This window comes from Rattus norvegicus, chromosome 6, assembly GCF_036323735.1.
Source record: "Rattus norvegicus strain BN/NHsdMcwi chromosome 6, GRCr8, whole genome shotgun sequence".
Taxonomy (NCBI): Eukaryota; Metazoa; Chordata; class Mammalia; order Rodentia; family Muridae; genus Rattus; species Rattus norvegicus.
Window position 1 is genome coordinate 58,949,179 of NC_086024.1, and position 12,139 is coordinate 58,961,317.

The 12,139-nt window shown below is 38.5% G+C and overlaps 1 protein-coding gene across 4 annotated transcripts in view; it reads left to right on the forward strand.

The window, feature by feature from the left end:
- Crppa (CDP-L-ribitol pyrophosphorylase A) overlaps positions 1–12,139 on the forward strand; it is a 276,760-nt gene that overhangs the window by 101,629 nt on the left and 162,992 nt on the right. For all 4 annotated transcript variants that reach the window (XR_005505559.1, XM_039112670.1, XM_039112669.2 and 1 more), the window contains 1 exon segment: positions 8,868–8,962. Coding sequence is in view for 3 of the 4 variants with exons in the window: in XM_039112670.1 (XP_038968598.1) it covers positions 8,868–8,962 (95 nt within the window). In the remaining variant the exon portion in view is untranslated.

A 12,139-nucleotide genomic window follows, 5' to 3' on the forward strand; every position in this document is an offset into this window, starting at 1 on the left:
CAGAAAAGTGACTGTGTAGCCTGGATTCTCCTGTTTGTGGAACTGGGTGGTGTTAGTGTTTGACTTTATTTATCTGAAGAAAAATAAGGTATCACAAACTAAATTTTAGTCCTTCAGAAACTTTCAGAATTATTGCCCATACATCTCTTGTTCATGAAAGATTTTTGTTGCAATAGCACCTGAGTTAAACCTTCCTAAGAGAACATCACATGTGACAGTCATATTTCATGAGCATTGATTAGTATAGCACTTCCTTAATTGGTGCTTTAAAATATTTGTTAGCAACATATATGTGTGAATCCAGCAAAATTACCTAGACTGACTATCTTTACCCATGGAGTTGAAACCTTGTTTATGTTAAATATTCTGAATATAAGATACTATCCTGTTATAGTCTGCTGTAAAACTTTGGGTCCTGTTCAAATTATTAGTGTTTCAGTAGGAAATTCACAGTTTCTCACATCCCCCATTTTAACCCCCTTGTGTTGTTTCCAGTATCCATTGCATTTCTCAATGGATCTTTGGCTTTGTATGGATCAGTGGCCTGTGGTGTTGTCCAGTGGCCTATCAAGTATGTTGTTTGTCACTCAGCCCCACTCTAAGAGTCTACGGCATGATATATTGGGTCTAATAATTTATGGACAGCTCTAAAGGTACACCTGGGAACCACTGTCCCCTCCTGTCTCTTCTCCGCTTTCAACATTCTCCCGGAAAAATGAGAGCTTGTTGCACTCCATCATATTTCTGGTGACTCTGCTTATGCCCAGAACTTAGCAATAGAAGAGGAAGAAGAACAGTACAGTACTCTCCTGAGCAGTGGGAAATGAGAAAATTTTGGGTCTACTGTTTCCACTCAGTTGCAGTTCTTGTCATGGCCACCAGTGACACAAGACTGGTTAGAGGAAAAAGTGTTCAAGAATGAGCAAAGAAAAAGACCGGTGGAATTTACTCTATTCCCTTAATTATCTTGTAAATATTTTAAAGCACCAATTAAGGAAGTGCTAAACTAATCCATCCTCTTGAAATATGGAAACAATCTTAAAGATAGTAGAAATATAAGGAATCTTTTTTTTTAATAATTAAGTCAATTTATTTAAACAGTTGACTTAGCCAAATGCGAATGTTTCACTCCTTCTTTAAAAGGGGAACAAGAATACCCTTGGCAGGGAATAGGGAGGCAAAGTTTAAAACAGAGGCAGAAGGAACACCCATTCAGAGCCTGCCCCACATGTGGCCCATACATATACAGCCACCAAACTAGATAAGATGGATGAAGCAAAGAAGTGCAGACCGACAGGAGCCGGATGTAGATCTCTCCTGAGAGACACAGCCAGAATACACCAAATACATAGGCAAATGCCAGCAGCAAACCACTGAACTGAGAACGGGACCCCCGTTGAAGGAATCATAGAAAGGACTGAAAGAACTTGAAGGGGCTTGAGAACCCATATGAACAACAATGTCAAGCAACCAGAGCTTCCAGGGACTAAGCCACTACCTAAAGACTATACATGGACTGACCCTGGACTCTGACTTCATAGGTAGCAATGAATAGCCTAGTAAGATCACCAGTGGAAGGGGAAGCCCTTGGTCCTGCCAAGACTGAACCCCCAGTGAATGTGATTGTTGGGGGGAGGGTGGTAATGGGGGGAGGATGGGGAGGGGAAGCCCATATAGAAGGGGAGGGGGAGGGGTTAGGGGGATGTTGGCCCGGAAACCAGGAAGGGGAATAACAATCGAAATGTAAATAAGAAATACTCAAGTTAATAAAGATAAAAAAAAAAACAAAAAAACCCCAAAACAAACAAACAAACAAAAAGAAATATAAAGAATCCAATAATAATTTTAGAACTGAAAAAAATGTATTCAAATTGACAAATAGCTTGTTGTATAATTCAGAAGTTAGTACTTAGCATTTCCTCAGTTGCATTCTACTGTATATTTTTAGGTAGGTCTCTCCCTGAACATTCAGCTCACTAGTTGATAAGACTGGCTGGGGAGCCAATATCAGGGATCCACCTGTTTCTGTCTCTTTTCCTTCCAGGACTGTGTGTGTGGCAGGGGGTGCGGGTGGGGAAGGAGGGCCTAAAAATCTAGGCTCATGTGATAAACACTTTTCTGACTCTGCCATTTCCCTAGCACAAGCTACTTCCTGAATAAGTAGAGGTAGAGTGGGAAAGAGGACTGACGTGTATTCAGGTTGTTGTTTCCCCCAAATAGTTACACAGTCCAGACCCATATTGTATTTAGGAGTAGAAGTCATTCAAACTTATAACGGTTTCCTCAGTGCCCCTTCCTCTATACCTGTATATAGATACCTGTGAATGTTCTCATTTTATAACCTTGAGTGTGTAATCCTTCAGTGTCAGATTCCCACGTGCTGTGAACACAGGCACATGACACTATTCCTGGATTTTTGTTTTTGAATCACATTTTTTTTGAGGTGGCTTCTTGCCATGTTGCCCTGGCCAATCTATGTAGCCCAGACATCTCTGAATTCATGGCACTTTTCACCTCTGCTTTCCAAGAGCCAGAATTATAACCCTGCACTACCGTGTTTGTCTTCTGCCCATTTTCTTATCGCACTTTGAGTATTTCTTTTTAAATAAAAAACACTTTAAATTCACCTAATGTATCTTATAAATGTTTTTTGACTTTTCACTTACAGGCCATCTTTATTTGATATTCAATATACAATCCCTTTGATTTATAAAAAAAATCACATTATGGAGGACATGACTAGAAATCAGTTTAGGAGCAGCCTGTGGGTTTTTACTTACCCACTTATTAGTTTAGGGAAAAATTATCAGTGAATTTGAGGCCAGCGAGATTAAAGAAAGGCATTTTAACTCTTAAACCAACAATTATAATTAGGGGTACTGTATTTAGTTAACCCAGCCAAGATGAACTTGTAAGTTTCTGTCAATAAAGAGCTCTGCTTTTCCTGGTTTCGAAGTGTGCAATATGCAGGCTTCTGTTGCCTATAAGTTACTGTACCCTTTTTAAGCTTTTAGAAAATAATTTTCCTTTTGTTTTGCCTACAGGTGATCTGAATATAGATGTTTGTTCAGTCTTATGTGGTTTTGTTTTTTTCTTCGATGATATAACTAGATCCTAAGACTGGATCAGATTTAGATTTATATTTTCCTAAGATTAGAGGTACTTCACAATCATAACCTCTAACATTTACTGACTGGCTTTGTCCTTGTTCTGAAAAAGATATGCATCATGATATGTTAGTTGTATTAATTAATTTTGATATATTAGAGTCATGAATACAGAACTTTTTAAGAAGTTGTCTCTCTGCATTTGTGTATGGAGGTGTGTATGTGTGTGCATGTGTTCATGCATGTGCATGCATGTGCATATATGTGTTCATGTGTGTATGCCTATGCCCATTGCATGCACACAGGCCAGAAATCCTACAATGTCCTGATTATCATGCTTTGGGTATTTTTGTTTATTTGTTTGTTGCTTTATTTCTGTGACATAGCTTTGGCATGGGTCTGTCACTAACCATGGAGTCAGTGATTCTCCTGTTTCGGCCACTCCATGCCTGGAATTTTTGTGGGTGCTGGGAACTTAGCCTCAGGCCCTCATACTTTTACAGTGTATGGTCTTACTCACTGAGCCATCTCCCCATTTCATTGTGATCCCTGCTTGTGATGTAGTGGGATGATAGAATCAGAATGACCCACAGTTATTCAATGGTTCTAGTCAATGATGTGCACTATAGCATCTCAGGAAGTAAATGCTAATAATATCAGTATTTCAGTAATGAGACAGAGGGGTTTTAAATATATATTCCCATTTGCTCAGTAGAAGAATCTATGCTTGAGCTTCCATAAAAATTGATCTTTAGTGTTATCTTTCAATTCATTGTTGTGACACTTTGCCAGGGTATGACCTAAGACTTCCAGAGGCTTAATCTCAGTTACAGAATTGAATTTGTATAAAACTTGGTTATTAAATGTTTGTCCAGTGTCCATTCCCTATAATTGTTAAACATGTTAATTACTTTTCTATCTCATCTTTAGACTATTCAAAATTAGAGTATTGCTGAACTATAAACCTTGGTGAGACATGTAGATAAAACTACTGGTTGGCTGGGGTTAGGGTTTTTTTTTAATAGTTTTATACCAGAAGTAGAACGACTCAGTGCATGGGTGGCTCACCACGTCTTGTCTTTCTAAACTCACAATCCTCCAATTGCCACACTATGGAAAAAGATTAAAGAAAACTGAAATGTTACCTCAAAAGAGTTACACTGCTTGAGGGAAGCTAATCAGCTATGGTAGGTAATTAGCATACTTTTTTAAGGAGGGAAGCTTTTATGATCCCCAAATTATACAAAGTTAGTGTCATCTAAGCAGAGATTCCAATCTGGCTATGCATCAGATCGCTTTTACAACTTCACAAAATGCAGGCTAGAAACTTGTTGAGTGGTTTAAATCTGTGCATTTGAAGAATAGGGAGTAGAAAAGGGTAGTCACCCAGGCAGAGGCATTAAGTTAGAAGAGCTGGATTGGGATATTTGATTGTCTGGTCTTGGAGTAGAATAGATTGAGAAATAGTGTTAATAGATGATATATACATGTAGTCAGCAGAAAGCATAAGAACACAGCTGTTCTATCTCAGACAACTGTATGCTATGATATACAAATGGTGGGAAATTTTATTATTTGAGTTGACCACCCAGAAAGCACAACCATTTATCACTATTGCTTGGCCTTGAATCTAGATCATTCTCACTCAGGTTTTGCTCTCATAATCTTTAGTGTGCAAGGATGGGAGTTTTTAATTTCTTTTAGTCTATTTTTTCTTTGTTTTAAAAAGGGAGAATGCTTTTTAGTTCTAAAATACTTTCAAGATTACAGGGTGCAAGAACCTCACAGGTAACTTCCATGCTTTTACCTGGTTTCACATATCCACCACAGGCTAATTTTTTGCTATATTTACTTTATTATTCCCACATGAGTCCTTCTCTTCCCGTCCAGATAACTGTGTGCTAAGTGGGTGATGGATTAGGCTTATACGCATATATTGTTGCATAGCACTTTAGTAACAAATACTTTTCTTGTAACATGCTAATATAATGATGAGTATATTGGCAAACTTAATCAGAACAAGTACTAAAGGCTTAAGTAATTATCACCAAATGAGAAAAGAACATTAGGTTCCTGAGGACATTCTAGCCATTGTAAACACTCTTTGCTGACAGTCATATGAATTTAAGACAAATACAGTGCATTAAACTGATATAGAATAGAGCTTATGAACTCTAATAATTGGAAACAGTGACTCTACTTACAAACTCTGAAAATTTCAGAATGACATCAGCCTTATGCAGTTCTCTAGAGAATAGACAAAAAAAAAAAAAACCAAAAAAAACCAAAAAAAAAAAAACAGTCCTTACCTCAAATAGTTTAGCTATTATGAATATGAAGGACTTAATTAGAATTTAAGATTTTATTTAAAATTATTAGACACAATTATGATTTTGAAAGAAGAAAAGACTTTAGTCATGATATATATGTATATATATATGTGTATATATAGAGAGAGAGAGCAAAACTTACAAACTTAACAAAATTGCTATATCCTGTATAAAATAATTATGCATTATTTTTCATAATTTTGGAATAAATGTAAAACTAGGAAATCAAGTGGTGTTAACAATATGCAACTGAAAACAAACTAAAATGACTTTGTGGTAGAGGCTGTAAAGCACTGTTACTTAAGAAAAATGAAGTAAGATACCTAGAGATGGGGAATCAATCCTGACCCCCGTAAGAGTTATATTTTAAACTTACTCCTTTTAAAACTCAGAATTATGGAAACTGGAAAATTTTTCCTGGCAATGAGTGATTCATAAGTAAAAGTTCTGTATTTAGCTCACTGAGAAAAACTTGGTGTGGATGGAGGGTGGGTACAGGGATGGAGGGGAGGAGGAGGAGATAGGAGCAGGAGAGATGAGGACAGGGAAGAGCTGAGGGAGAGAGTACTGGGAGAGACAGCTGGATTGGAGGTTATCTCTAGCTTAAGCTAGGGCAATGGAAACTCCTAGGAATCTATGAGGGTGATCCTAGCTAAGACTCCTAGCAATGGGGATATGGAGCCTGAACCAGCCATTTCTTGTAACCAGGCAAGATGTCCAATGGAGGGATAGGAAGACCAACACAGTGACAAAAACCTTAGACCTAGAATTTGTGCTGCCTACAAAATGTACAGGGGTAAATTTGAGGAAGAGGCTGTATCTGATGACATTGCTTGCCTTTGTTCCCTTTCTCCTACCTGGGTTTCCTGTCTAGCCTCTACCGAGGAAAATGTCCTTCCTGCAACTTGGTATGCCCAGGCTAGTTGATATCCAAGGGAAGCCTCCCCTTTTCTGAGGAGAATTCAGGGAGGAGTGGATGGGAGCAGGGGCGGGGTGAGGGAGAGAGTGGGAAGAGAGAACGTATGGTAAGCTATGGTGAGGGCATAAAGTAAATAAATAACAGAATTAGAAAAACTACCAAAGTCCTATATTTAGAATAGCTGAAATGCTGTCTAAGAGAAATGCAAAATGTAGTTGAATTTCATTTTTAGTATACTTTTAAGTGTGATAGAAGGCTTCTAGCTTTAGTTTTGTTGCTATTAATTTACATTGAACAGGAAGATTATAATGGCATAAGGAATATATGGTTAAACAAGGAAGGGAAATCTTTGCTCCTTTTTTTACTTGAAAAATTCTTAATTATTTGTAATTTATCAACTTTTCAAAAACTATTGTGGCACTGATACATTAATTGCTGAGTTGGCAGATACTGTTGTAGTCATAGATTCAACTTTTTGTGCATTAGAAATATTTCAAAATGTTTCTAGGCATACATAAGGGTCCTGGAGAGCCACATTTCCTTCCAAGTATTTAAATATATGATCTATTGATTGTGTTTCCTTCATTTCCAAAGACTCTGGTTGAAGGATGGTTACCTTATAATCAGTCTTTTGAGAGGGCCCTCCATGGCCTTGGCTTCACCGAGCATCCTTGGTATTTCCTGTTAAATCATCTCGTTGCCTCCAAATAATTTTGCTTCCTATTGATCACACTATGCTTATGGGTTCTTGTCCTACCTCAACATATTTTATTTTGTTTCCATTTTTATCTCTCTGAATTCTTTCCAAATTCCTTGCCTCCACTCCTAAGCAAAGCCCATTCACCTTTCTAGGGTAAGCTCTAATCTCATTTAAAGATTACAGTTATCTGATTGTAATTGTCAGCAGCCAGTGTTACTTAAACTGATAGTATGTTATAACACGGTCTGGCATATTCATCTCCATTCATTATCAAACTAGATTTTATCAGGGTTATGTATCTGCAGAGTTTCAGGAATTAGTAGAACCTTATTCAGTAAGGAAATAGAATCCCAAAGAGATGAGACGATGGAAAAGTGGCTTAGTTTAGTGTGGTAGATCCATATTCAGAATACAGGGATTCTGTCCATCTCAATCTATTGCAATTACTTGGTTTATATATACTTACTTTTTTTGACTGAAGGGTCTGAGCAAAGAGCATGTGAAAATCATTTATAGAAACTATTGCAAGTTGGGTATCACTGTAGGAAGGCGTGATCGTTGGGCAGACCTATATTTAGATATCCAGGTGTGAAACTGGGAATTGTAACACATAATACACACATTCTTATTTTGAGCCATTAAGTTGGATAGTGGCATTAAAAGAACATGGTGATGGTTGAAAGTTCACTAAGTGTTCCATGCCTTTCCTTTACCCACATTTTGGTTCCCTAAGGTAGCTATAGGCATATAAATGTAAATTTTTTTTAGATTTGTGTACCTTTTCTACTACCAAAAGCCCTGGAATCTTATGAAAGTCAGTCACTTATCTGTAACGAAGGCTTCTGACTTCAGGATACATAATCATAATAATTCTTTCCTCTATGGTCAACATGGTTTCCATGTTACTATGGTTTTGTGAATAAATAGGAAACTTTTTAAAATGGGAATAGTAACAGGAGTATTAGTAACCGGTGGTGTTATTTTAGCTGTCTTTTGGAGCTTTTCTAGAAAAAATTATTAATTGATAAATTCATCTAGGAAACATATTACCTAAGCCACCCACGTATGAAATACCAGGGTCAAATAATGATCCAGGCAATGTTTGATTGAGAAATACTATTTTGAATTAGGTTTTGTTGTTTTAGTTCAAGATTCAGTACTTGACAGCTGTTGCAATGTTCCTTAGTACCTCAGAGTTCTCCAGAGGAGGATGTCATCTTTTGAGAGAGTGATCAGAAAGTTCAGGGGTGAATGCCACTGTGTCACATGGCATTGTGCCACATGTGTCACATATTTTAACTTTTAAGCTATCTCAAATAAGCCTTGCAAGATTGAGGAAAATTTTCATTTGCTGTGGTAAGAGTCCAAACAGAAAATGGGTTGTATGGAACTGACAATGTAGATGCATGCTAGGGAAAATCTGCCCATTGACCAGAAGGACATTACCTATAGGTGAGAATCACTGAGAATCTGGGAGACTACTTTCGAATAAAGAAGTCATCACACAAATGATTATCACTTCTAGTTATTCCCTTTAAAATATAGACCGAGATCTCTCACTTCTCATCTCTTTACATAATGTGTGGTTATAACATAGCATTTGGTGTATGAATGCCTGTCTGGTAAATAGACTCAGAATGTCTTAGTAGATAGCTCATGTCTCTGTACGTAGTTTTGGGCGAGAATCTCCCTCATCTTACTCACGGGGGATGAAAATCAAGCAAGCATAAGTTTCAGGATAATCGAGCTTTGTTCTGTGATTTTCTTTTTTCAATGATAAAACTTTAAAACTTTTCTATTTCTGATTGCAGAAAAAATTTCACAAGAGATTTGTGTGGTCGTGAACACAAAAGATGAAGAATCTGTAGGACATCTTCTTGAGGAAGTGCTAAGAAATGAACTAAATGTAAGCATTCAAAGAATGACTTGGATCAACTGTCACACATTTTTGTGGTATAAAGGCAGCATCGTTGAAAAAGCACACAAATCACTCAAACCAAATGTTGCTATTTCCTCCTCTGCTAGGATCTTTTATTCCCCAAATACTGGGATTGAAGCATACTCCATCCCCTGTCCATTCCTCTTGGACAGTGTTCTTTACCTTCTGAATGTTGCAAGACTTTGGTATAGTTCTTCATGTTGTGGTGATCCGTAGCCATAATGTTATTTTGTTGCCACTTCATGAGTATAATTTAGCTATTGTTATGAATTGTAAGTATCTGATATGAAGGTTGTATGGTATGTGACCTTGTAAAATATTATCTGGGGGGGGGGTTATCTGTGCCCTCTTGTTACCCGGGCATTTCTATACCCCTTCTATCCCGTTTTAGCTCCCGAATAAGACACAGAGACCTGGTATTTTTATTAACAAGCTACAAGTCTAAGCTGGGCAGGTTCTGAGCTGCTCTAACCCACCTAGGCTACTAACACCCCATTACTTGCCCTCTGGTCTTGCCCCGGCTCACTCTGGTCTATGGTGTCCTCATGGCTGCTCTCTCATTGTGATGTTATGGCAAATCCTCCTGGTCTCTCCACACCTTCTTCTTGTGATCCTCTCTTTCTCCCTTCGGTCTCTTTTTTGGGATCCCCTGACTTAGGTTGGCAGTCTTTCCTCATTTTCTTCTGCCCAGCTAACTAGCTGATCAGCTCCTTGTTAGGCTATCAGAGGTGACGGAGAAGACTGTTTATAAAAACACTGATACTGGTAATGCTTCACAAAAATAACAATACCAAACTCCAGCCTGGATCCTCCTCTCTGCAAGTAAAGAAATAGGCATTTGAATAATACATAGACAACCTTTACCCAGCACAAAAAACCATCCCCCAACATGAACCCTTTGTGGTTTGTGACCCACAGATTGAGAACTACTGCTTTTTTTGTTTCTCACGGTCCTCATCTTCATATGTGACATGTTCTAAAAGCCCTGCTTGCTGCTGTGTACCCCGATATAACTCAGATACAGTTGGAGGCTTAATGCCCAGCACGTACTAGAGGCTAGCAAATTGTTTCTCATAAATATCCGAGATGAAGATGAAGGGAGAGAAGAAAGACAGTTGTGACCATAGATGAGATAATAATGATGCTAAGAAAATTGATGTCTTTGTATCAATTATGAATTGTTTGGCTTCCTAGTTAAACTTCTTTTATTAAGTCTGGGAAATCAGAAGAAACCATGTCGTAGATACGGGAACATTTTTTATCTTTGACCACTGAAAACTTCTACAGCCGCGTTAATGACAGCTTTATGTTTTGAAATGTTTTGGTTTGTCTAATTGATTTCATTACAGTTTAATTCATTTTGCGTTTTCTTTTTTGCCCTTTTTTCCATTAATTAATTTATTTATTCACTTTACAGCTTGATCATAGTCCTCCCTCCTCCAATTCTGACCCTTTCTAATCCCTTCCCCATTATGCCTTGCCCTTCTCCTCAGAGAAGGGAAGCCCCCCTTGGGTACTACCCAGCCCTGGGACATCTAGTCCCAGTTGAAGTGAGTACATCCTCTCCAGGCAGTCCAGTTAGGGCAAGGAGATCTATTAGTAGGCAACAGAATCAGAGAGAGCTCCCAATGCATTTATTAGAGGACCCACATGAAGATCAAGTGCACATTTGCTACAAATATGTAGGGAGCCTAGGTCCAGTCCTTACATGCTCTTTGGTTGGTCATTCAGTCTGTGTGAGCCCCAGGCTAGTTGACTCTGTAGTCTTTCTGTGGTGTCTTTGACCCCTTCAGCTTGCTCACTTCTATCCCTGACCTTCCACAAGACTTCCTGAGCTCCACCAGATGTTTGGCTGCGGGTCTTTGCATTTGTTTCCATCTGCTGCTGGATGAATCTTCTCAGGAGACAGTTATGTTAAGTTCCTTCCTGCAAATGTAGCAGAGTATCATTAATAGTGTCAGGGGTTGTTTCTCTCCCATGGGGGAGCTCAAGTTGGTCCAGTCATTGGTTATCCAATTGCTCTGCTCGATCGCTCTTCCCTGCACATCTTGTTCACAGGACAGATTATGGGTTGAAGCTTTTGTGGGTGGGTGGATGTCGCATCCCTCCACTGGACATACAAGGTTGACCACTGGAGACTTGCTGCACCAGAAACGTCCTGTTTAGGCCTGATACTTGCTACACTAGCAACATCCAGGGATAACCACATGACTAAAAGCCAGTGTAAGAACTGAATCAACAAAAGCCAGGGCAATATGACACCTTCAGACTACAGCTGTCCTACTATAGCAAGCCCTGGCTATCCTAACATAAACAAAGCAGAAGAAAATGACCTTAAACCCAATAAAGAAGATAGAGGCCTTTAAGGAGGAAATGAATAAATCCCTTAAAAATACAGGAAAATACAATTAAATAGGTGAAGGGAATGAATACGATGCTTCAAGACCTGAAAATAGAAATAAAAGCAATAAAACACAAAGTCAAGGAACTGTGGAGATGGAAAAGCTAGGGATGAGGCAAGGAACAACATAGCAAGCATCGCCAACAAGATACAGGAGATGCAAGAGGGAATCTCTGGTGCAGAAGCCATGACAGAAGAATTGATACATCAGTCAAAGAAATGCTCAACCTAAAAAATTTCTGACAGAAAACATTCAGGAAATCTGGGATACTAGGAAGAGACCTATCCTAAGAATCATAGGAGTAGAAGAAGGTAAGGAGTCCCAGCTCCAATAACCAGAAAATATTTTCAAGAAAAGTCATAGAAGAACATTTCCCCAACCTAAAGAAAGAAATACCTATAAACATTTGTGACACTAGAACACCAGTTCGATTGGATCAGAAAGTCTGCCCACCACATAATAATCAAAACACCAAATTTATAGAACAAAGAACGAATATTAAAAGCTGCAGAAGAAAAAGACTAAGTAACAAACAAAGGCAGAACTATCATTGCACTTGACTTCTCGACAGAGACCCTAAGTGGTACAAGGGCCTGGACCAATGCCTTCCAACCTCGGAGGAACCACAGATGCAACCTAGACTACTAAACCCAGCAAAACTCACGAACACCACAGATGGAGCCAGCAATACCATCCAAGACAAGACCGAATTTAAACAGCATCATTTTGTATTCTCACTGAA